At 33.4% G+C, this 25,675-nt stretch overlaps 1 protein-coding gene across 1 annotated transcript in view; it reads left to right on the forward strand.

Moving 5' to 3' along the window:
• Positions 1-25,675, forward strand: part of Tmtc2 (Transmembrane O-mannosyltransferase targeting cadherins 2) — a 42,899-nt gene that overhangs the window by 729 nt on the left and 16,495 nt on the right. Inside the window, exon 2 of the mRNA XM_018450260.1 lies at positions 8,423-8,667. Coding sequence (XP_018305762.1) covers positions 8,423-8,667 — 245 coding nt within the window. The remainder of the gene's footprint in view (positions 1-8,422; positions 8,668-25,675) is intronic.

A 25,675-nucleotide genomic window follows, 5' to 3' on the forward strand; every position in this document is an offset into this window, starting at 1 on the left:
TGTATGATCTTCGAACTTTTTATGTCATAATTATCTCACGCGTGTCGATTACTGCTACGTCTAAAAAGCTTACTAAATATTTCCGAAATGCTAGAATCAAAATGTTAGAAATTTATAGTCGCATCGCTTGATGGCTCAAATTGATTCCGAATTTTATATTCTATTTTATGTACATAGCGATAAAAAATATAAGTTCTAATAGCTGTAATCTCAGAACATTCCTTGCTTTTAACGGTGAGATGAAATTTCACTCTAATTTCATATTACTTTAATTTCGTTTTTTCATACAATTTTTTTTCTCAGCAGTTTTCTAATTTTTTCATGACTTTATGTTTCACGACTTGTATTTTTTCTGTTAACTCGGCTGATGGTGACTGAGTCATTCAAAATTCGATGAGTATTCGTTAGTTTTCGAAGATTACTCGTACATCCTTTTTTATCGCAAGGGCGTAAAAACGTCTGAAACTCGAACTGCTGCCTTTTACTGCCTTTTATATACTACTCCTTGACCAAAAGTATAAAGCACCTCTACAAATTGAATTAAACGTTTTATATCTAACGAAAAATAAATTAAGAAACAGTTTTATTGAAAAATAATATGTTTATAATGAATTTAATATTTTGTTAGTTTTTCTTTGAATTTTATTACTCCCTTTTTCAAGAAAATGCAATAAACTGCGAGTATTTAATACTTATGGACAAGACTGTATACTATATTTATACGTGAAATGACTTTTTGATTATCCAGTAAAATACGGATCAAGAACCAGCTAGTCCTTCGAAGCGTCTGTTCGAGGATTAATTGTGAAGACGACGATATAAAATTTCTTGTGGCGTTACAATAATTGTGCTTTGAAAAAAAAAAGATAATTTACTAGAAAAAGAATCTGGATTGTGTTAATTGGAATTCTGATTGAAAATAGATAAATCAGAATTCTTTTTATTGCATCCATGATATTTTATCATAGTTGAAATCACCAAAATTCTCATTAATATCATCAGAATCTTTTGGTACATTCTCTCTTTCATTTTCAACTAGAAGGTTTTCTCAATATGATATTTAGCAATAATCCGCGTTAATTAAAATGTATAGTTGTGAAGTGTAATCTACGTAGTAATGCAAGGCATTAAGGGAATCCTAAAGACGATTAGTCATATTGTAAATAGCGCTTACACACAGATTTAAGTATAACTAACACATCACTAAATGAATATCTCACTCACGCATGTCTCACACACACACACACACACAAATTTTCGTATAACAATCACATTTTAATTAGATGTTTAAATTCAATTTTAAGAACCACTCTTCATGCAAACTACTCTGTGGACTACTATTTCATAAGTACGGATTGCATAGCTTTTATATGAAGCAAATGTTGTCACTTAGACGTCTAATTAAAACGTTATTGCAATACATAATTGTTATGAAAATTTATGTGTGTGTGGCGCGCGTAAGCGAGATATTGAGGTAGCGATATGTCAATGACACGTAAATCGTCTGTGTGTAAGTGCTAATATTTCAATATGACTAATCGTGTTTAGGATCCCCTTAAACAGCCAGCGCAACATACATGATACGCTCGAGAGTATGCGCGCATGCGCTCAGTTTCGCGCGAGTTTCGTCGCGTATACATTCATCCCGATTCGGGGATACAGGAAGCTCGGCCGGCACTCTAATTCCATAGAGTATCCCCAGGGAATGGCGCGGCGGCGATGAAAATGGATTACCCAACACCGCCGCCGATCCACAGCTATCTCATTCCTTATTCAAAATAATACGAAGCACACACAGGTATCAGGAGACACGACAGTGTCTCGGCGCTAAGATAAGCGCATATTTCTCATAGTACGAGACCGACCGTATTCCTTTACGCGAGTCGGCGAGTTGCGGGAATTATTGAATCTCGATAACGGCTGAATCGATCAAATTCTACATATGTTCAATCGATAGCTTTCACTCGGATTGTGTAATAAAAGTACTTTTATTTTTTTTCTACGTGTCCTACATGCGGAAATATTGCGACGCAAAGTTCGGATCTGTCACCCAGATAGCAACGTGTCTGTCTTGTTGCTGGGATGTTGCTTGCTAAGTATGCATTGCTAAGCATATGTTGCTAGCAGAATTGCAGCAACTGAGTCTTTATTTGTGCAACTTGATGCCTTCACGATATGATAATTTTGAGCAATTTGCCAGCAGTTTGCCGACAACTTTAAAATCGTCATCACGTTGCCATAATCAAAATTCGTACTACTGCCATCACGTTGCCATAATAATGTGCATCATCATATAATGCTGTCATATTGCCGACAACACAAGATAACATTGATGCACCTATCTTGCTGTTAAACTGCTGGCAATACATATACACATTGTTGCTTGCATGTTACTACAATGTCGGTATATTCGAAATCGTTGAAAACAAATCTATGGCAAGTTGCCAGCATCATAAGCAATCACAGATTGTGATTATCATCGTCAAGCCAGAATTGGAGGGATATGTCACTTACCCAAACGATTTTGACCGCTAAAATATTTAGTGAACGAGTTGAAAATAGGTTAGTCGAGACTACGTAACCGTAAGATAAACAGTGCATGTGCAATATAAAATAAACGAACCGTAGGGTTATTTTTACCCCAACCTTACCAAAAGAGGGTTAAATAAGCACTTAAGATCCAGCTAAGACTGTTAAAAGCAATTGAATAATATAATGTAGAAAATGACGGGTTGTTGTATTTTGGGGTGCAAGAACAAGAGCGAGAAAGGATATGAAGCGCTTTCCACTAGACCTAATAATTACTTAATTTTGTCATAAGGGTATGTATATTTATGTTTCTGTTTTACATTACTAATGTTAATTATATGTTTATATTGTTTATTGATAGCCATGTCTTTATGGTTCATATAGTCATTTATAGATATTTTGCAGTGATACTGACATTTATTAAATATAAGTGTAATATTAAAATGCATATTTGATTTTATTTGCCGCATTTCTGTTCCCTCTTTTTTCACATCTTAGTCATCACAGATTGGCTATGCCATTCCGTATCCAGTCAATCAAAAATTGGACATTCTATGCCAGTCTCTTACTATAGTGTCTCTAAGGACATTAGCACGGAATGCTACACTGAAAGAAAAGATCGGCTACTGCAGTAATTTAAAATGTGATAGCATTTTTAATTGCTTGCAGCAGCCAATTAAGAATGCTATGCCATATACAGCCAATCTTTTTTCTCATTGTCAGTAGAGAGTGTAGAGGCCGAGTTTGATTCCCGGCCGAGTAATATTTTTCGCAATAAGGTTTTTACAATTTTTAAGATTAAATTTGGGGAGATTATTAATATTTCAGATGGATTGCGTTGAAAATCTGATAGTAATGGCGAGCAATCATATTTCTGAGATAAATTCATTTAAAGAATACGTATATGGATTCAACATCTAATTTTGACCGTCAAGCGGCACTTTTCGTATTTAAACTAAGTATATATATATATATATATATCTTTGTATTCCTATTGAAGGATCTTCCTATTCCAATCCAAATGATTTTAATTCTTCTTAAAAGAAATTATTTTACAATTCATTTAAAGATATTTTCTCTTCCAATCAAAGTAGTAGTTATTTAATTTTCCTTCAAAACGTTATTCAAAACATCATAAAATGCGTTACATTCTATTTTTCGTGTAAGAACGGTTGATGTTGCTAAATGTTGATATAATAATATAGTAGTAAAAACATGAATGTAATATTTAGAAAAATAAGAAACATTCCCACGAGAATAAAAGTATCCAGCATGTGTATGAGACTGACAAGGGAAATTTCACAACTGTTGGGAACCGATTTGATTTTCCATGAAATATGTTGTTAAACATGAAAATCTAAGAGAGACGTATTTTTTTATATATATTCTAACTCATGTTTAAGGGGTGAAACACCCCTTTAAAAAAAAAACGGTATTTTTCTTTCGAGGCGAATACTTTCGGAAGTATAAAAGATGAAAAAAAATTTTTAAACAAAAGTTGTACGGTTTCAAGAGTACTTCAATCTTGTGAAGAAAAAAATTTTTTTGTTTAACAATTGTTTAATAAAAAATTTAAAAAATTTTTTTTCTTCATAACATTGAAGTTTCATTCATCATAAAAATTAAAGATCATATCATTTATTATGTAGAATTTAACTTGGCGCCAGTTGTTGATAAATTTTTTATACAAATGATACGTATTATTAGAGTTAAGTAAATAATAAAGATAGTACCACTTGGGTTTTACTATTTAATTTGATAGGATTTAACTTGGTTAGTTAAGACAGTAGCATTTGGGTTTTAAATTTCAATTAAGTACAATAGTTCCTTTCGATGAGTATGATTTTTGACAGAAAATTAAAGCTGCCATTACTTGGTTTGAAATAGGAAGATCTTCAATAAGAATATTTAAAAAAAAAATTAAAAGTACTATTACTTGAGTTGGAATAGTAAAAAGTAGTAAAAATACATAACGTAATCCATCACTTAAATTTTATATATCATATTACAACTAATTTTTTTCAAGGAGTGCACAAAACGCGAGTCTCGACTGGGAGATCATCATTCCGATGCGCCTAGACTTTTGGCCGCGATAATCGGTATAGTTTTTGTTAATCAAAGCTGTAAAAGCGCTGCCTAAACGGTGTAATAATTTTCATCCACCACGCATTACAGACAACCGTTAAAATCGATGAGGTCGTGAGGAGATCGAAATTCATCAACAAGGAAGAAGTAAGAACGCGCGAGCGTGCTCGGGAGATAAATGGTAACAGGTGGTATCCAAGCGTACCGAGTGTAATAAGTTTTCACGTAGACTAAATGCGAACCTATAGGTACCGTCCGGCTTTTACGGCCCACTATTTTTCATTGCCACTTTTCCTCTCGTTTGCTGAAGTCTCAAAGTACAATGCGATGAGGATTATTGTTTCTTTTCTTGTTCTCGTTAAATTACGCGTTTCTTTATTTTTGCACTATATTTATCTCTGTTTTTTATTTCTGTGAGAAAATTGTAGAACAGTCAAGTGTCGATAAGAAAAGTCTCATTATAATAAAATTATTTCGAACGCTTTTAAATTAATATAAAGTTCGATTTATCTGATTGAAACAGTTTTCATCATTTGATTTTATAAGAAGATTGACAAATAAATGTGTAAATTTGGAAGTAAAATCTGTAAAAAACTTAGCTATACCTTATTTTAAAATAAAAGTTTTCCTATACATAATCTCCCTTATCGTCTTTGCCTGCAAGAGATTATGGCAATTTTACTTGAGAGACAAAGCGCTTATTCCAATCCCAACGCCTAGAAAAGTTAGTCCTCTCAAAAGGACTTTTTTAATTAAAGTTAGAAATAAAGATCGAGAAAACGAAATGCCACATCTAAAGCTTCCGCCAAGACGGGACTTGATCCATAATCTTTTTGGCTTATGAAACCATTCTCCAAAATCCACCCAAGCGCTAGTCATCCGACTTTTCATTATTCGTTCCTGTATATATCTAACATTTTTGGCATGTATAGTTTAATATCTTGGATTACATAATGATGACTTTAAGGGTGCAGATACAATAGAAAGAGAATAAGAAATAAAACGATTTCAGCCTATCACAAACTATGTATATCCGATTTCTGATAGGTTGAAATTCCTTATTCCTTATTCCTTCTATTGTTTTTGCACCCTTAAAGTTTTACTTAAACTAGTTTAATAATTTTAGAGTCTAAAAGTGTTTATAGATATATTAAAAAATTTGACATTTCTGTTTTTAATTACATTTTTTCTTTAAAATACAATTATATAAAAAGAAATACTTACATACTTAAATGTAAATACAAATATACTTAAATTATATAATTTATATTTGCACATAATATTAATTGTATATAATAATTCTCTCTCTCTCTCTCTCTCTCTCTCTCTCGTATTCGAATATGATTTATATTTACATTTAAGTATATCACTTCCTAACTTCACAAATGACACAACTAAAAAAATGTAATTTTCCAGTTATTATTACGAGTTATTGTTACTACGAATGTGTTAAGTAAATATTGTGTTAAGTAAATATCCTTTTTCAATCATCAAAATAATCTAGCTTAATTCATAAAAAATATTGATAAAATCATTATAACTTAACAAAAAGTGGATTTTTGGGGTTGTGAAACAAAAATAAAAAATGACATTTGATCACATTTTATAATACATGTTTCTTGATGATTATTTAATTAGCCAGTAATTTTCTGTCAAGTTGAAAAACAATTTTTCCCTTTCTCTGAAGAATTTAATTTTTTAAGGTAATATTTTTTGAACCGAGGTAATATTTTTCGCAATAAGATTATTTATATTATATATTTTATAATTTTAATATGTTATTCAGTATTACATAAGATCTTTTTAAGAGATCTTATATAATGCTTATCTAATGCCTACAAACATCAAATTATTAAATTGCTAATCAATTTAAGAGGATGCTGGACTGACGCGGTCGAATTTGATTGATGTCAATAGTACAGATTTTTTTCATTCCAAATAAAAAAAGTCGATAATAAGTGACGTCTTTAATTCATTTCTTACATTGTCATTCTATGTTACTCAAACGCACACGTCTGTCCTTATCTAACATATTGCAACGCCATCTCTTGCAAAATCGAGCATTTACTGCTAGACATAATTACTGCTTTGTTTACCATTCCGACTCTTCGCTCAGCATTCGTGTACACGTTATTTGCAAATCGATATAAGTCTTTTTTTTAAGATTTTAATCTTAGTTCTGTAAACTCACCAGTATTGTTTGTGCACGTAATATCCCCCGAGTGCTGCATTGTCGTTTTGTCCATACGAGCTATAAAACTTTTGTATTAAGAAAACATCTACGTCAGGTGACAGCTCTACGAGTTGAAAAAATGTAAGTTTTTAACTTTTTTTCGAATTTAGTATAAAGTCCACTGCAGCACTTCTCAATTTTGCTTCTACTTTAATCCTGTAAAATCCTGTTTTTTATTCCATTTTTATTAAATTCAAAGATTTTTATCCATCTGTAATGTCTCGACAATTTTGTCACTCCAGCATCCCCTTAATAATTTGTGATATTATTACTGTAGTTCAGTTAGGTTTCAAGACCGAAAAATCAATTCGGCGCGTAATTTAAATGATTATTATGTAGTATATAAATTCACATCAAATTACTTAATCACAGATCCAGCTTGACCATTTAAAGGTCGTGTTATTTATTCCCTACTTATTATGTAATTATATGTAGGGGAACCTGGGGTATAATGGTTATAGTTAGATTTTTTCAAGTTTTAAACATATTAAAGATGAATAAATCAACTTTGTTATATATTAAAATATTTTTTGAAGTATTTACTATAAGGAAAACTTAAGTTTTACTGCAAAAGTATAGATTAACAGGACGAAATTATTGTTTTGTAAGAGTGTGTCGTAACCTCACTATGTCATTTATGCAGGGCATAATGGGGCACCACAGAAAACTTGTCTATTTTTAAAAAATTAATATTGAACATTGCTTAAAAGTGACTTAGAACATATAATATAAGTAAAAATACATTGTTGCACTTTTAATTTTTAATTTTTTATTAATAATTCTATATGTGATGCTGAGTGATACATTATACAAGGTATACTGTTATTATATTGAACATAAATAAAAATGTTTAAGAAGATAACACAAATAAAATAATTCTCATCATTTTTATCTACACTTGCACATGAATCATAAACTCATTTTAAACATAAAATAACACCAGTGCTTTATTCTTCGAGGTACATAAATTTACTTTAGATAATATAAAATATCACAGATAATTAATATATTTGTATAGATTTTACTAAAGTAACAAGAAAAGATTATATAATAAGATAAATGTACTTATGACAATAAAAAATAGAATTTTGTTATTGCTTACCTTATGCGAACATACCAAAGAATCTGTAACTCATTCGCGGACAGTAAAGCGAACACATTAAACAATTTTTAGCAATTTTCAGGTAAAAATAATATGACAACTAATAACAATATATAATAAGATACATCTAACAGTAACTATTGTCTGACAATTCATTACATATTAGCATATCTGTAAAAAGATATCGAGTACATCCCATTATACCCCATGGTTTCATTATACCCCAGGTTCCCCTACAATTCTAAGAAATTCTTTAATATCGTTAATTTTTTAGTTGTGTCACTCTTGAAATAAGAGAGCGATATATACTTATACATAAATATACATGAATATACAAGTTTAAAGAGTAAGAAAATATATATTCTGTAAACATTAACCTCGGATTTAGTCTACGGACGTAGACTAAATCCAAGGTTAAATCCTTCGAATATCGACAATCGCATGCTCACAATCCTTATCATTTGTCTTTGCAGAGGCTTATGTGAATCTGGGAGCCGCGTTGATTTCGGTCGGACGGGGCACTGATGCAGCTGCGGTTTTGCGCGCCGGTGCATCCTTGGATGGCTCCGGTTTGAAGGACAAAAGGGCTCACGAGGCGGCCAGGGTGCAGGCTCTCCTTCAATTAGGCGCGCTGTATGCCGATCAGGGTAGATTACAAAGAGCTCTATCGGCATATAGGGAAGCCCTGCGTGCCCTACCGGATCACTATCCACCTCAGGTTAGTAGCGTGCATCGCTTCCTCTTCATTACATTGCTAAAGCGGAATAACTTGATGCGCGCGAGGGAACTATGAATACTTGAAGCGCGTTAAGAGCCTTCAGAATCGCGTCTCCATTTGGCTTCGAGCAATTTATATAGGTTCTCTCCCTCTTCGTTTCCTTTTGAATAGAGTTTGTCCTCTCCTCCACCCGCCCGCTATTTATCTTTCGAAAATTAGGACTCATAAAATTCATATCGTGGTTATCGATTTATACCTATATCAATACGACTTGCGTATTGATAATATTTAGTTGCACCTTTATGCAAAAGAATCCAGATATGTTTATTGAGAATGTCAGTAAATGGAATTTAAACAACAATTTCTTCATTCGATGTTAATTTCGAAACTTACTGAAGGATGAAGTTTACAAATTTATCTCATCTTTTAACAAGAAGTATTGTCGTGAAGGTTGTCCCGTTTGCAAACACGATAGTTAACAGCGAAAACGATTATCACGATCGTTCTAACTCTCGTCGATTGCAATCAGTCAATTAACAAACCAGGAACGCGGTAAACCACTCCGAACGATACACCGAAACCGACTAGTCTACAAGAAAGTAATCAACTCGAAACAGATTTCTGATGTATTCGTCGACTCTTCGATTGCTAATTGCTTTCCAAGATTATTACTACCTACGATTTGCCCGAGGCAATTCTGCGTTCTCTACTCAAACATCGTTCATTCCACGCAGGACGATACACTCTTTGACTCGCTCGTTCATCATCCTGTATGGCAATCAAAAAGAATAGAGGAAAGTATATTTTCATGATGTAGTACATATTACAAAATAATTCAGAGACGCTGGATATAATATTACATTTAATTTTTACGTATTTCAGATGTAAAAAATCAATAAAAGTTTAGCAATTTCAGAAAACTGAACATTATGATAATAATAAATGGTAAAAACAGAGGAAAGTATATTTTCGTGCTGCAGAACATTATATTAGAAAATGATTCAGAAATGATTAGAAAATAATTCAGATAAATATAGGATAGAGCGGGGCTCTTTCGTCCATTTTTTACGATAACGTTTAATTATTTAAAGGTTACGCTTTCAAGAAGCAATGTAAATTTTCGTATTATTTTAAAGTTGAAACTAACGGAATAGCCCTAACTCTATTTAATTTTTGTACACGTTAACTAAAATAAAAAATCAATAGCAGTTTAAAAAACTGAACAGTATGATAATATCGAATAGTAAGAACAAAGGAAAGGATCATTTCATGCTGTAGAAAATATTACAAAATAATTCGGAAACGTTAGATATAATTCTACATTTAATTTTTTTATGTGGAGATGCTAAAGCAACGGCCCAACTTGATCGACGTCGACAATACAGACTTTTAACTCCAAATTTATTTTTTTTTTTACATTATCGTTCTGTCTCACTCAAATGTATACAACTGTCCTCATTTAACATATTGCAACACCATCGCTTATAAAATTCGGTATCTACACTACTGCCAAACACAAATACTGCTCTGTTTTACTCTTCACACCGATTTCACTCATAGCATACAAATGAAATTTCAGATTCTTCTTTCTTTTATATCAAAGCCCCTAGCTTATTTCTACAAGCATAACATTGTTCTTTCGTGTAATCTCTAGTGCGATCTAAGCTTATTTCAAACGTACAAAGTCTAAAACTTTTATATGCAGCACATGTGTCACGAGTCGACTGCAGAATCCACACAGCAGAAACATCCCGAATATATCATACGGATATGCCACAGACGTTGCGATACCTTTAGATTATTCCTGTGATATAACTTGGATATTTCTGCTGTATGGGAAGCCGATGATGAAATTATAATTTTTCAATTTCTTTTCATTTTTCGTATGAAATTGTTGTCTGCACACTGTTTTTATCTATACTTTAATTATGGAGAAGGATTTTTTTAAATCGTCTGTTTTACTGATTGAACGGAATAATCTTTGTAGAACGATATCTCATATAGGTATTTTTATAGGTACTTTTATAGATTTGAAAATTTTTTTCCAGAATTAAAATATACGTATTAATATACGTGTCTGCAGTTTAAATTTGCCAGCTAAAAATTGCCAAGAACGACAAAAATTTTTGAAATTGTGGTCCTTTTTATTATTCCTTAATCCAAAATGGTGTTTAAAACTGTCAAGTCGTGGCAGCACTTGATACAAAAACTTTGCATTCTATATTTACAAAATTGGAGGCTACTAACTATAGTAGATTGCATGAAGACATGCAATCTACTCAACATCAAGTTCTTGAAATTAGATTTACAAGATGTCTAATTAAAACAATATCGTTATATGACAATTTATGTTCATGTGTGCGTGCAACATTGATGTACCTACTAATGTAGTATAAAGATGTGTCATATATTTTATCGGTAAAACGGTGATTCTGTCGGAGTTGGGAGGTTTCACTTTAGGATCCCTTTAAAAGATTGGTGCATTTGAAAACTAATCACATTTCATCAGTAAAACAGAACAGACAGCATCTCCTTAACTGAAATAAAGAATCAATAGTAGTTTAGTAATTTCAGCAAATTAAACAGTACTTATATCAATAATAAATAGTAAGAATAGAGGAAAGTATATTTACATGTTGTAGAACACATTAGATACAACTTTATATTTAATTTTTATGCATATTAACTAAAATAAAATATTAATAGCAATTTAGTAATTTTCGAATTTTGGAAATTTAAACAGTATATGATAATGAAGATTATTTAAAACAATATAAGTGAAAAAAAAGAGACGAGCGAAAGGAAGAAGGCTCGAGATGATAAAAATATCGATATTTCCAAATCACCGAATACGTGAGTGATATTGTATTCTCGGTAACTGTACTCAGAGTAACCAGAGTCGCTTTTCTGATTCCTCCTTTCCCCTTGAAAAATCAGGAAAATGTCCCTCGCGGTCCACTTACCCTCTCTCCTTTTTTTTTCTTTCACTTTCTTTTTTTTCTCCATCTCCAAAGCAAGCCTCGACCACCCGCGTTGCAACGACGTACAGAGCGAACTTTCCGTGAGTTTCTCTCGTAGGGTGGCTTTACTGCCGTCGTCTGACTTTCCTTTCGCCTCTTTTTCCCTCCCTTGCACGTGCTCGCTCTCGCGCCCAGTTGCCGGTCTTTTTCCTTCTTTTCCGTTTTCACAATCCACGTCCAACTTTTTGGACGTGGCGCAGGCGAAGCGACAACATCGGATCGCGCAACGACCGACTCGACTCCTCTCACATTGCATCCGGCATCGACACGACGCGACGCCGAAGCGAGAAGTTTGCATTTTTACGAGACGCTCCGTACCCTCCGATGTTCCGTTGAAACCGAGCGACCGACCAACCGACCAACCAACCAACCAACCAACCTTCCTTTTCCATTCTCCCTTCGCTTATACATGCTACATAGCGTAGCAAGCGTTTTGTTCGGAGCATCGCCGTGGAATTCCTGCGCGACAATTTATTCGGAAAGTATTTTTCGCCTTTTCACTCACTCGCGCCGCCGTAGATACACATGGATATACACGTGTGTTCGTGTGCACGTACATGCGGGCGCATATGCACCAAGAAACTACAAGACCTCGGACGTACAGAAATTTCACGGATATTTCCGCGGATATACGTTGACTATCCTGCACGCCATGAACCTGATCGTTACTCGTTACGTGTCGAGATAAAATTGTCTAAGCCCTCGCCTCGTCTCCTCGCCCGAGAACCGTAAGCACAACTTTATGTTCAGCATTAACTAATACAAATAACGCGGCAGATTTCAGAGATATGTTATTAGTTATTATATACACACTAAAATCTACGACCACGCATATGCATATCTATTTGAAAAACTCCTGTGTCTAATAAATCAATAATGGTATCGGGATTTTGTGAGATTATAGAATGGCTCGATATTGTTTACTTAATATTAACATGCAGGACAAAATATCTTATCTCAATGTAGATAGGGACCTTATGAGGTTAGGGGAAAAAATGTAAAAAATAAAAAATAATGTACCTGCTTATTTAATATGATAAATATTCGAATTACATAAATTTAGTTCAAACTTCGCAGCATATTGGAATGTCGCGAAGACAGATGCATCTTTTTACAACAATTGGTAGTGTTGGTACTACTAGTACCAATTGTTGAAGAAATATAAAGGATGCTCATATTACCTGTAGTGCTCACAATACTCAATCCTATCCTATATATTAAATACTACTAATTAATATTATCTTTTCAGTATATTTTACATGCCGTAAAAGAAATATTTTTTTTATTATTATATATGTACCTATAGAGCGCATTTGTTTCTTTTGCTTCGGGCGAAAAATGTTTTATCCCGGGTCTGTAAGCGAGCGATATACTAGCTGAGAATTTAATGTTAATAAGCATATTGGAACTTTATTCTCGCGTGTGTATATTTTCCTGCATTTTTTAAATTAAATTTATTGAAATGTATAACCGAACGATTGTACTGCTATTAAAATAAGAGCGCAAAATAATAACCGATCTCGGCAGTTGCGTTACTGACCGAATTGACATGAAAGCGGTGTTTGTCGACTGTGAGTGACGTAACAGTTGCAACGTCTAAGTATGTATTCTATGTAGGTATGTGTCAAGCGCAAAATGTACCCATAGTCAGTCACCCAGGCATGAACGCGATTGAACGAATTGCGCGCGTACACGCCTGCGAAAATTTAGAAGGAACGTAGGAAGGAGGTAACCGCGCAATTAAAACGCGTATTTAACTTGAATGAAGCATTTTAGCGTGCTACGTGGCGACATCGTTGAATAATGCGCCTTAGAAAGCGTCCGCGAAACAAGAAACGGTACCGAGCTACCGTTAGAGAAATAGTTTCATCCGCGCGTGCGAAATTAGAATCGTTCATCTTAATATTTCGCTTTATTCGCTCGACATAATTTCCCATTCGAGTCTCATGATTGGCAATCGCGATAAAACGGGAACGAAGAAGATCGCCCCGGTATTGGCATGTTTCCACGCCAAACTTTTCCTCGCCATGCAGTTATTCGCGCCCCGCTGTCACCTAATTGATTAAACCCGCTCCTTTCACCTCCCCCCTCCCTCTCCCTCTCCCTTCCTCTCTGTTACACCGGACAGCAGAGAATCCGAAATATCTGATATTACACAAATTGAAATTCCTCTCTTTGAAACTTTTTACATTCCGTCTCCGGCGACGGCAAGATTTCATTCGATTGTCAGACATAAGGACCTTCCCTCCAACTGTGCTCTCTCACTTCTGAAGTGACTATTTCTAGAATTCAAGTTAAAGCGAGAAAGCTAGAAAGGAAATTGTTATAAAAATATACCGCAAGCCGTTTATCTCGTAAAAGTTTCGAGTGCATTACCACCATTTCGCGTATATGAGTGTGTAATGGGATGTTTCGTAAGTTCCACCTAGTAATTCTAAAGTCGTATTTTCCCAAAAGTTCTAGGAACATAATCCAGCTCCGTTCGAGATGAGAAAATTTTATTTCAGGCATGAGTAATGAGTGTTATCGTATCAAGGATAAATTTAATATATCAGTATAGTTATATGGAAATTTCAAAAGGTTTGCTCTCGTCATAAATACATTCAATTATTATTAACGGTAATTATTTTGGAAAATTTTCTTTTGTATTTCTTTCTTTCTCTTTTAGAGAGAAAAAATTTGCTTAAACAATTATAATCGCATTTTAATGACTCTTACATGATTGTACCTACTATTCTTAATTTATTGCAAACAGTAAAAATAATTACGTTCGTAATATTTAGTCACTTAAAATAACTTGTTATCAGATTCATCTTTAAGATACTGAAAAATTTTTCTTTATTTTATTTTTAGTATATTTATAAATCAATTATTGAACTTTCAAGATATTGGGTTAGTATTTTCACAGCGAATTCAATTTCGAGCGAAATAATTGATTGACCTTTCCTTTACCTGGCATGTTTCACGACTTTATTGATGAAAAAGTTATATAAGAAAAGATCTTTTGTGGTATCAAATTTAGAATTCCGTTATTTTCGAAATAGGTTCCTCCAATACAACATTTCACATTTAGGACACTTTTCAAGACTCGATAGAGCGAAAGAGCGTATCTTAAAAATTCGCAAGTCAGGTCTTTCATCAACAGAAATACACTCCTAGCCGATACGATAATAGCCGTCAAACCGCATTTCGACTTTCCCAAATCCGGACATCGCTGGTGCCGTTGTCGTCCTTCGGGAACACGAAAATGGCCGACGAATCGTATAACTTTAAATTGGTCGTCCGAGTGATATCGGGTGGCTCACGTGGCACGGCATCGACTGAAAGAAGGGCTTCCATCGAAACGAAACGATCCCGTCGTTTTTCTATCAGAGTTATTGCCTCTCCACGATTTTCGGAAAGTTCGTCGATATCGCGCTCGCACGCATTCTTGCTCGCTCGCACAAGTTATAATATCTCAGATATCGGTACTTCGATGAATTTTCAGCGTCGTCCAGCTGGTGATAGGACCTCGGTAAAGCTTCCTTTCCAAACCTTTACCCAAGAGATGCCTTCCGAAATTAGATAGCAAAATTTTTAAGGCATCTTCTGATTACAAGAGACGATAGAATATTTTATTATTTATAACAAAGAGCTACAGTGTTAATCAACATCGTTTTTTAAATTTATGAACCTGTCTCTTTGCGGACTATGAAATATTTAGAACATAAATTTTACACTTAATAAACTGGTTATGATAATTTCTCTATTACGTATTAATGTGTGTGTGTGTGTGGAGATTATATATTTATTGTCATAGATTCTATTATGAAGCAAGCTATAAAATTAAATACTTACAGATTTTATGCAGTAAAAAGAGGAGAGATTATCCTGCTTATATACATTTATAATCGAGATGCATTATTCTCACAAACTGTTAAAGAATAATTATTCTCAAAGCGCTTTACTTTTGATCTGAGAAATAAACGAAATTTCATCTCAGACGATGATGATAAAAACACGAGAGGTCGGTCTAGATTGCTCTCTTTTAGTCTCGTTGCAAATGGTGGTCTTGACGTAGCATAATTCATTACTATAATTTTCCTTAAAACCGCATTAATTAGTACTCGGCTATTACGTGGTGGTAATGCGTTACTTAAAGTCCATGTAATTTATCATTTTTGTATTATCTGAGAAATTATAATCATTTTCAGGCTAGGCGGAAAAATGTGAAGGCAATAGAGTAACTCCGGTACATACGCCGCACCTATCAAAAACTTAATTTATTAAGTATTATTTACTATGTTTAAAATAAACTAACTCTATATCAGTAAAAACTTTGTACTGTCTATTACAATGAAAAAAATGTTAGAAATCTGAAATATTTATTTTTCGTATTAAAAAATAAACTTTTTGAAACCCTTGCATTTTTGCCATATATCCCATAGGGATGGGATATATGACTACTCATAGGAGGAGGGAGGATATATACGACTCATGAAAAATTTACAAATATTGCATATAAGACGTAAAATGACACAATAATTTGCGTTTATAAAGTTTTATTAAGGAATAAAAATGATAAGTATGATATGAAATAATAAATAATAATTACAATCTTCCTACATATATTAGAAGTGTTATGACAAGAGGTACATATTTCATGTAATGCGTTTATTGCATTTAGTGCACTGATTTCAATCTGCGCATTTTGTATGCTTTGGGCATAAATCCCGCCTGCTGTATATCCCAAACAGGTGGGATATACAAGACAACAAACTAAACAAAGAATACGAAAGCAAAGCACTTGTATTTTGCTATAAAAAACATGCTTTACTATTCCTCTACACGTATGTATCACGAAATACTAAGTGTTTTACACGCCCTACAGTAATCATTTTTTATATAGATTATATAAAAGTATTAAGATAAAAATATCAAAAAACCAATAGTTTACAAAATATTTTCTTTATTCTGGCACATTTTGACATAATTAAATATCTCGTAAAACATGCCTATTAATTTTTTTATAATCGTACCTTGATACTTTTATGAACAAAATATTGAGATGAATCAATTGGTGTAAAGAAAACACATAGTTGCTTATTTAAAAAAGTATTCTGTTGTTTACACATATTTTTTTTTAAGAAACTATGTCTATTCTTTATATTATACCAATTAATTCAATTTATTATTACTCTGTCCATAAAAGATATTAAAAAACTACTAATTTGCGAGATATTTATTATTTAACACTTTATGCCAATATGAGCCATAATAAGGTATGAAACATCTCGTAAACTATTCGTTTTTTTATATCTCTGCCTTAATACTTTTACCTGTATGCAGAATAATTAGAGGAATCATACTAGGGCGAGTTTTTTAATTCATCGATGAATTAATCGTATTATGCGCAAATGCAGCTTTTATGGAACAAAATTACATTTTCGCACAATGCGATTGAACAATAGATGAATTAAAAAACTCGCTCTTACTATTAAATAAAATATAATTTTTTATTTTTTAAAAAGTGATGGCGCCAAAAAACCTTTATATTTGTTTGGCGCCTTCATATTTTTTTCCGCCTAGAAGAAAAAGAACATGACCAAAATACGTCTCCTTCAATGCCGTTCCACTTTCATCTGAAATATTCTTTCGTATATCATTATTAATTTCGGAAAAAACTAACTGTATTGATTAAAATGGCCTACATCCTCTCTCTCTCTCTCTCTCTCTCTCTCTCTCTCTCTCTCTCTGTCGCATTTTATACAATATTACGTATGGCACTGAACTACATTATTTTAAAAACAGGTATACGTGTTATTAAAGATTAACAATATTCATAGAAATAAATATGATTAAGTTAATGTTTATAAATATTTCATTTAACTAATATCCTACCTAACTACCTAATGAAAATGTGATTAATATTTAATCGAATAACTTAACTTATCACTACTAAATTTTTACTACGTACTGTTTCTTCTAGACGTCCCAAATATCCTAATACTAAAAATACGCTTGGCGGGGACAAAACGCGTGCGCGCGATACGTGTCATTTATTTATTTTCGAACACGAGATTTCCATCCATTCGTTCGTCGTTCAGCGATCCGACCGCGATTGATTTCGTCGATGCAGGCATGGAATCCTGTCGGAACTTTTCCACGGCGGTTTTTTTCGATCTCCCGAACCTTCTTCTGCCGTCTCCTTTTACGAGACATCAATTATGACCGACAAACTTTGCAACTTTGCGTTCATCCCTATGGGATAAGTAGTGGGACGTAAAGTTTCGGTAGAAAATCACCGGTGCCGGCTGGCTGACTGGACTGTCCTGGCACGTAACGAAAAATTAATAACCAGAAACTTTTCCCCTTATCGCACCATTTAATTCTGTCGATACGACCGCACATCACAAAAGAAAGGGAAAAAGAGAACAATGTGCGACATTTTGATTTTTATCTCATAAAAGACACTGCAAAATTTTTAGTATTTGTGATGAATGCAGGTGGAAAACCTTATAAATAATCCTAATTAACATTTTATTGACAACTATAAGTAGAAATTAGATCGATAAGAATAAATCAAATAAGAGGAAGAATCTTATTTTTGTCAAATCGGATCTGGTGCTTAATAATATTCAGAGAATGGAAAAATTACTATTCCGTTACTTTTTCCGTTACTTTTTATAGTAACAATTTGATAACGACGTTACAATTTTTTATGATAACTAACTAAACACTGAGTTGCGCTAAGGTTGGGAAAGTCACTTTGAAAAGTCACTTGCATCATATGTTTACTTACTGAAAAAAGTAATTTGTAACGAGTAACGAGTGACGTTACCCCTCGTTACAAGTAAAGTAACGAGTTACAAATGCCGAATTAATTTTTTCAGTAACGATGACTACCAACTCATTTCAAATAACAATTGAATGACTTTCCAACTTTGACGTTATCGTTACAATTATAAAAAAATTCGTCATTACCAAATCATCATTATAACAGAGTAACGATAAGAAAAGTTACGACATCAGAAGTAACTAGAACTGTCAACATCGTAATAATATTTGGTTGATATAAAAGCTTTGCAATCTGTACTTACGAAATTATACTCCACAGACTAGTAGATTACATGAACAACACCGACGAATTCTTAGACTTGGACATCTGATCACTATAAAATTACTTCTATTCTCTAGTAATATTTACGAGTATATATACATATATAGATTTACAAATACATTATATAGTTGTATAAACTGCGCATTGATTTTTCGGACTTGAAACGCATGATAAACTGGCTGGAAATAACATCGTAAATTACGATGTTATCGATCGTCAATTTAAGAAAGAGCATCTATTGTCAATAAGCATCTTAAAACACTGCAAAGTACAAAGGCTTTGTGGCGTCTCTGAAGATCTTATAAGGCAAAGAGCATCACCTTAACCAGGATTTGAATTTGGAACTCCCGACTTTCCGGGATAGGCATCTTATAATGAATTTTATTGGATACGCTCAGTGCGCACTAGTGCATATTTTAAAGCTGTCGTACACAAATTGACATAAAAATGTGTGTTTAAGGAGGTCCTAAAGTCGTCTGTTTTATCGACTCAATAGAGTTTACACACATATGGTTTACGTCTCATTGATACATCATTACATATTACATCAATATCGCACGCATACATACGCATAAATTTTTGTATAACAGTTTTGTAGCTAGTGTTTAAGTTTAATTCTAAGAACTCGACGTTGTTTATTCATATATAGGTACTACTAGTCCGTGGACTACGATTTTGTAAGTATAGATTGCAAAGCTTTTCTATCAAGTGAAAATTATTACGTTGTGACAACTCTAGACGTCATATTAGACCAAGAAATATTAAAAAAGATCTCAATTTCAAAAATGTTTCCATTTTAAATACAGAATTAGTAAACACAGAAGCAAAAGGACATCGATTAAAAAATCAACATTTCGTAATTTTTGAGTTAAGTTTGCAAACTTCGACACTCTTGGTAAAACAGAAGATATAATCCGATCGCAAACAAATATTTTGCACATTTTTTCTTGGCATAAAATACTAACTATTGCGCACTATTAAATTCCGATTAACACTACTTCACTTTTCTCGATACATCATAATCCATATACAAATGAATAAATATATAAATATATCATCTTATTACAGATATCTCTTTTCGAATTTTTTAAATAAACTTTTTTAAAAAAAATCGTAACAATTTGACTTTTCGTACGATTTTTTTTTCAATTTCGCAAGTCATACAGAGTGATACTAAACCTAACTTTTAAAAGATTTTAAGGGGTAATTCCTCATCTATATAAATTCAAGACTAAAATTTCATATAACCATTTGTTCAAACGGTTTCAAAGATACAGGATGTTGTAGTTGGAGAAAAAAAATTTTCGTTTTTTTCCAAAAATTTTAAAAACTACTAGAATTATTTTGATAAAACTTTGTATGTTCAATGTTTTATCAGAATAGCTCGAGCGGTACAGATACACTAGTATCTTTGGGACTAGCCGTTTCTATACATTTATATTACTATTATATATATAATATTATATATATCTATACTATTATATATATAATATTAAGTCATGTGAAGCTTTCGTCTTGAATTTGTGTGAAGAATCATTCCTTACAATCTTTTAGTGTCCATCCTGAATAAGCAAATTTATAAGAAATCTATAACAACTTTTATAAAGTATTTTTGAGATGAATATGCAACATTGACAGCTTTAGAAAATACTGCATTAATTGATATGCTCGTTTCCTCTTTCCATCGACAAGAAGATAGTACTTAATCGCTCTTAGCACGTTCTCATGTAAAACGTAATTTTGTATTATAATTGCGCGGTCAATCGAGCCTCAGTCATTCGATTAACAATTAAACAGCTAAATTAGCTGAACGATTAATTGTGCAAATCATTTTAATAATTTAACAATGTCCTCATTGTTTTAAAGCGAACATGGCCGAACGTTTCAATGTCTCGCTATACTTTGACTAATTTCAACGTTGAATATATTTCACGATAATGATTTCTATCGGGTGCAATAGATAAATCGGTACGTCTAATTGGTAGACAAATGACAATTATGAATTATGCGTAAATATCTTACTTACAAAGACGTTAGTTACAGCTTTTACAATTCTATTTTAACATCGCAATTACTTTTTCGTTTATTACACAACTTTAAATTCTTCTTTTTAATTATGTGTATTGAAGATTTATTGGATAGTCTTTCTTATTTCACTGAAACTTTTTATTTCGTTATTGATTTCTCTCGTCTTTTCACATATTACTTTCAGATATTTTCCTCAGTTTCAAATGAAATTCTGATAACAATAATGAATAATAAACATTTTTGATTTTGCAATAAATTTATTACTATGAAATTTAGACAACACATTATTAACAAAATTTTATAAAACTTCTGCCTAAATTGTCAGAAAAATCGTTGTATAATATTTACGTATCTACTTATTACTATTATCACGATACATGTGACTTAAAACTTTTGAAATAATGTGGAACGCAATAAATTCTAACTTATTCTAAATACACTGAAAAAAATGCATATAATTTTACATGGAAATTACATGTCTATGACCGGAAAATTACCTAAATATGATTGAAAATTTACAATTTCCAGTAAATGTACGTAATTTAAGTAATTTTCCAGTCATAATTTCCATGTAAAATTACATACATTTTTTTCAGTGTATTACGGATATAATTTAGATTTGGCTGTCATTGTTCCATGTCGTATAATAATTTTGCGCTCAAGATAATAATGTAACGATAACGGTATAACAGGCTCAACAAAAGGCGTGATGAATTTCTCAGAAAAATTTCCACGTCGTAGGGATGCGCGTCGCGTCGGATCAACGAGCCTGAATGTCCGAAAAAAACTGAGGGTCGTATTGTGGAGACACCCTCGTTTTACATATCGTTCTAATAACAGAGTCGTTTTATGCGGTGCAGTGTTTGAGTGGCTAATTAGGTGCTTGCAGCCCTTTGGCAGGCATACAATGCTGCTCGAGGTAATTTCGCTACCCCTTCCGTGCTTCCACCCTCTCTTTCGTCTTTTCGTTCTCGCTCCTTGGCAGCCGCTTAACGTGTCTCCCTTCCTTTTCCTCCCATCCCACGTACATCACACTCCCGCAAATATATTGCACAGTCGTATAACTGTCAGTCTCCTTCATCACTCAGTGTTTCGATGATTGCACTCTTACGTGAGAATGAATTTCTACTGTCTCTTACTTGACATAACGCTTCATAAAGGGTATAGAAAATTGGAAAAATTTTGTGATACAAAACCAATCGTCATGAAACTTGACACAGACGTAATATGAGATAAAATATGAAGAAATCTAGCCAAAATCGAATGGCTGAATGAATAGATCCTGATCAAAAATCAGAAAATGGATTTGGTGGTTCGTGTGACGGCAGTGTCCGTTTGTACACATATAATTTCATTTTGGCGATTGAATAACGTTGTTCATTTAAAATTTTTTATTTATATGTATATTGAGTAGGACGTGTGCCAGCCGAAATGACTTAGAGTACGTTCTACTTTTGACGCTCATAGAATCATTTCATCCTTGTTGTCAAATGTTAAACTGTTTATCAAATGTTAAACAAAATAATGCTTGCGAACAACGTTATTCAATCGCCAAAATGAAATTGTACGAGTGACACGGGCACTGCCGTCACACGATCCACCAGATCCATTTTCTGGTTTTTGACCAGGATCCATTATTTAGCCATTCGATTTTGGTTAGATTTCTTCGTATTTCATCTCATATTACATATATATCAAGTTTCATGACGACTGGTTTTGTACAACAAAATTTTCCCAATTTTCTATATTCCTTTAGACGGCGAAGTTACCTCTTCGTTGCAATATCTTCGGTATTATCGATCGACAGCGAGATCATTAGCGGGCAGTCGAAAGTAAAGAAAAACTTTTAATCTTATCAGAAATGAGAATTAAAAGACCTGTAAAAGAGCCGTCTCGACAATTATTTGCCAGTAACAGTTTGAAATGGCTAAAAAATTACCGCGAGCAAATTTACGACTTGACTTACACGATCTCGAACAGAAAGTGTAAATTTATTTCAGAATATAACACAGTAATATTTATACTTACAAAAAATTTTACATTTTTAATATTGCTTACAATTCACTATATTGTAATATTAATGAATTCTGTCATATTTATAATAATAATAGTAGTAATAATAGTAATTTAGTAATAATAATTGTAATAGAGTATTAAAATAATAATGATAGTAGTAATAATATTAAAACATGATAAATATCCGCTTTTGTTGTATACAACTCATTAGCTTCATCCACTTGTCTTCTCAAGCGTAAAACTAGAATCAGAAATGGAACAAAAAACGTGACTTTTTTATACGATTCCAATTCCTCGGCGCCTTTGTGTCTCGGCAAAGTGGCAAGTCGATCTACAATCGAACGTCACCGTAAACGTAAGAAGTAACGAAAATATTTCCAAAGTCACCAGAGAGACTTCCTCGATCACGAGTCGTGCCCCCGGCAATGTACTTTGCAGGTTATTCTACTTACTGGTCGCCCGCGGGGATCCTAATGGCTTCCTTAGGGCCGTGCGAAAAACAGCGAGAAGCTTTTAAATTACAAGCCAACACTTCCGATCTCCTCTCCCTCCCGCCTATTCTTTTATCCTTCCATCCACAGCTCGCACTTTGCTCTCCGTACGTTTTTGCGAGCAATTTTAATTTTAACGCGAGCCGCTGCCCGACACAGCTCCGCAACGCTGTGCCGCCGCTGCACTTTAATCTTCCAGAAGAACGCCCATTGTGTGCATCGTCCTCCCTCCGTCCGCTCCTACCCGGTCGTGCCTCCTTGCTCTCTTTCCTCGACAGTCTTCCGAGCGCACCTTCACAATAAAAAGAAAGTAAAGGAAAAAAAAAGAAGAAACGGAAAGAATTCCGCGAGCGTACACCACCTCGTGCCACTCGCGCGAATTAAGCACTCTCACCTCGCCATCATCCTTTGTTCCCGATCGCCATGATGTTACGATACGCTAACGTTCTTCCTTTTTCTTTTTCTTCATGAGACCTGCGGTCTTGTACGTAAACGATATTACGGACTCACGATTTGAGAGAACTTGAGAGGATGAGTCGTGATTTCATTTCGTCTCGACAGCTAAAATAAATATGTCATCGAATAATTAAAAATATTTTTATTCTAGATCAACTCTTTGAGCATAAAAAATATTGCATTTTTATAGCAAAAATAGAAATATTGTACTTTTTCACACGTAAAAACTCGTGATTGAAATAAATATAGAATAGAGTTGATAAGAACTTAGAGCGAACGACAATGCGCAGTTACACACATTGATAAAATAATAATTAACTGATACTTTAGAAAGTCGAATATTTGGACCAAAATTTGAGTCATTTTCAGAAACGTAGTATAAAATATAATGAAATATAATATGTAAAGATTTAATTTATGAAAATAAAATCTTTATGTTTCATACTACGTTGCTGAAAATAAATCAAATTTGGAAACGTTTTCAAAACCTTTAACTTTCTATATATATTATTTATTATTTTATCAAATATAATTGCGCACTATCATCCGCTAGACTCTTAATAGTCTTATTGTAATTTTGTATTTATTTATAGTATCATCAGATTTAAATTTTTGAACAGTATATAGAAAATGTTTCCGTCAGCCCAGAGATTTCTTCTTAGGATCGAAGATCGTTTTATTAGTCTATCGATTTGCATCCGAATAGATCACAAGATGCCCGATGGCAAAATTAAATTCAGACATTACACAGCGGAGCGTATAGGTGATTTATCGATCAGTGCCCGGTTGATTAAGACGGTCCACCGTGTCGCAAATCCATTCGACAGCCGTTCTCCGTAGACGACGGGAAACTTACTTACTCACACCCACCACCCATCCCGGGGCGAAACTCCATTCTTGCCTATCTACAGCGAAAAGTCAGCGAAAGTTTGCGCCATGTGCTATCGAAGGGATCCTAGGATTCGGATAGTAGTACGTAGTCGAACAAACAAGAAAGTCGAAAGAAGAAAAGCGAGAACACCAGGACCAAATGGTGGGTGCACCATCTTGCGGGATTTTATCGCGCGTTTCGGTGCCCGCGCACTCGCGTATTTCGTACTCTCGTCCTGGAGAATGGATCTGCAAAAATTAATTCGCATATGATTTACAATCTTATCGCCGATTACCGTAATATTCTTCTTGCGGAATATGCTCGAATGAAACAACGTTTGACTAAGAAAAAGCATGACAGAATACTATTAGCGCCGATCACGCGACTAGCGTTATGCCTCAAGAGTGAAAAATACGCTGGTAGCGTACCTTTAGGAGAAACTTGTAAAAAATTTTACTTTTAATATAATTTTTATAATGACAATAGTGTACGATAATTAGAAAGGCTTTATGCGAGATTATAGAGTTTTGAGGATTCACACTGTGTAAAAAAGGAACAATACTATTAGCGTGTTAATAGTGTTTGTGATAGATGATAATACTACATATGGTAGTGTTACGCGTGTGATAGTTACATGTGATAGTGCAACGTTTCATAATACTACGTGTAGAAATATTACAAGCAAAGTATAATAGTGTACTTGTGAATATTTCCTTCTTTTTAGTATAATATCTGTGTTTAATTAAATGTTTTGTATTAGAATATTTTACTCTCTCTCGAGCCGTATATTTTATCATTTTCTTGGATATTTTTTTAATGGAATAGACATACGGGGGAAAAAAAACGCATCTGCAGTAGTACCTCAAAGGTGATTTGTAAATATCTTAATTCTAATTATCGTACATTATTGGCCACGTTTACACCGTGCGCTTAGTCCGCGACCTATACGATAGGTGTCTTTGTTTAATATACAGGATAAACAAAGACATCTATTGTATAGGCCGCGGCCTAAATGCACGGTATAAAC

The sequence above is a fragment of the Mycetomoellerius zeteki genome, unplaced genomic scaffold, assembly GCF_001594055.1.
Source record: "Mycetomoellerius zeteki isolate Tzet28-1 unplaced genomic scaffold, Tzet1.0 scaffold274, whole genome shotgun sequence".
Classification (NCBI taxonomy): domain Eukaryota; kingdom Metazoa; phylum Arthropoda; class Insecta; order Hymenoptera; family Formicidae; genus Mycetomoellerius; species Mycetomoellerius zeteki.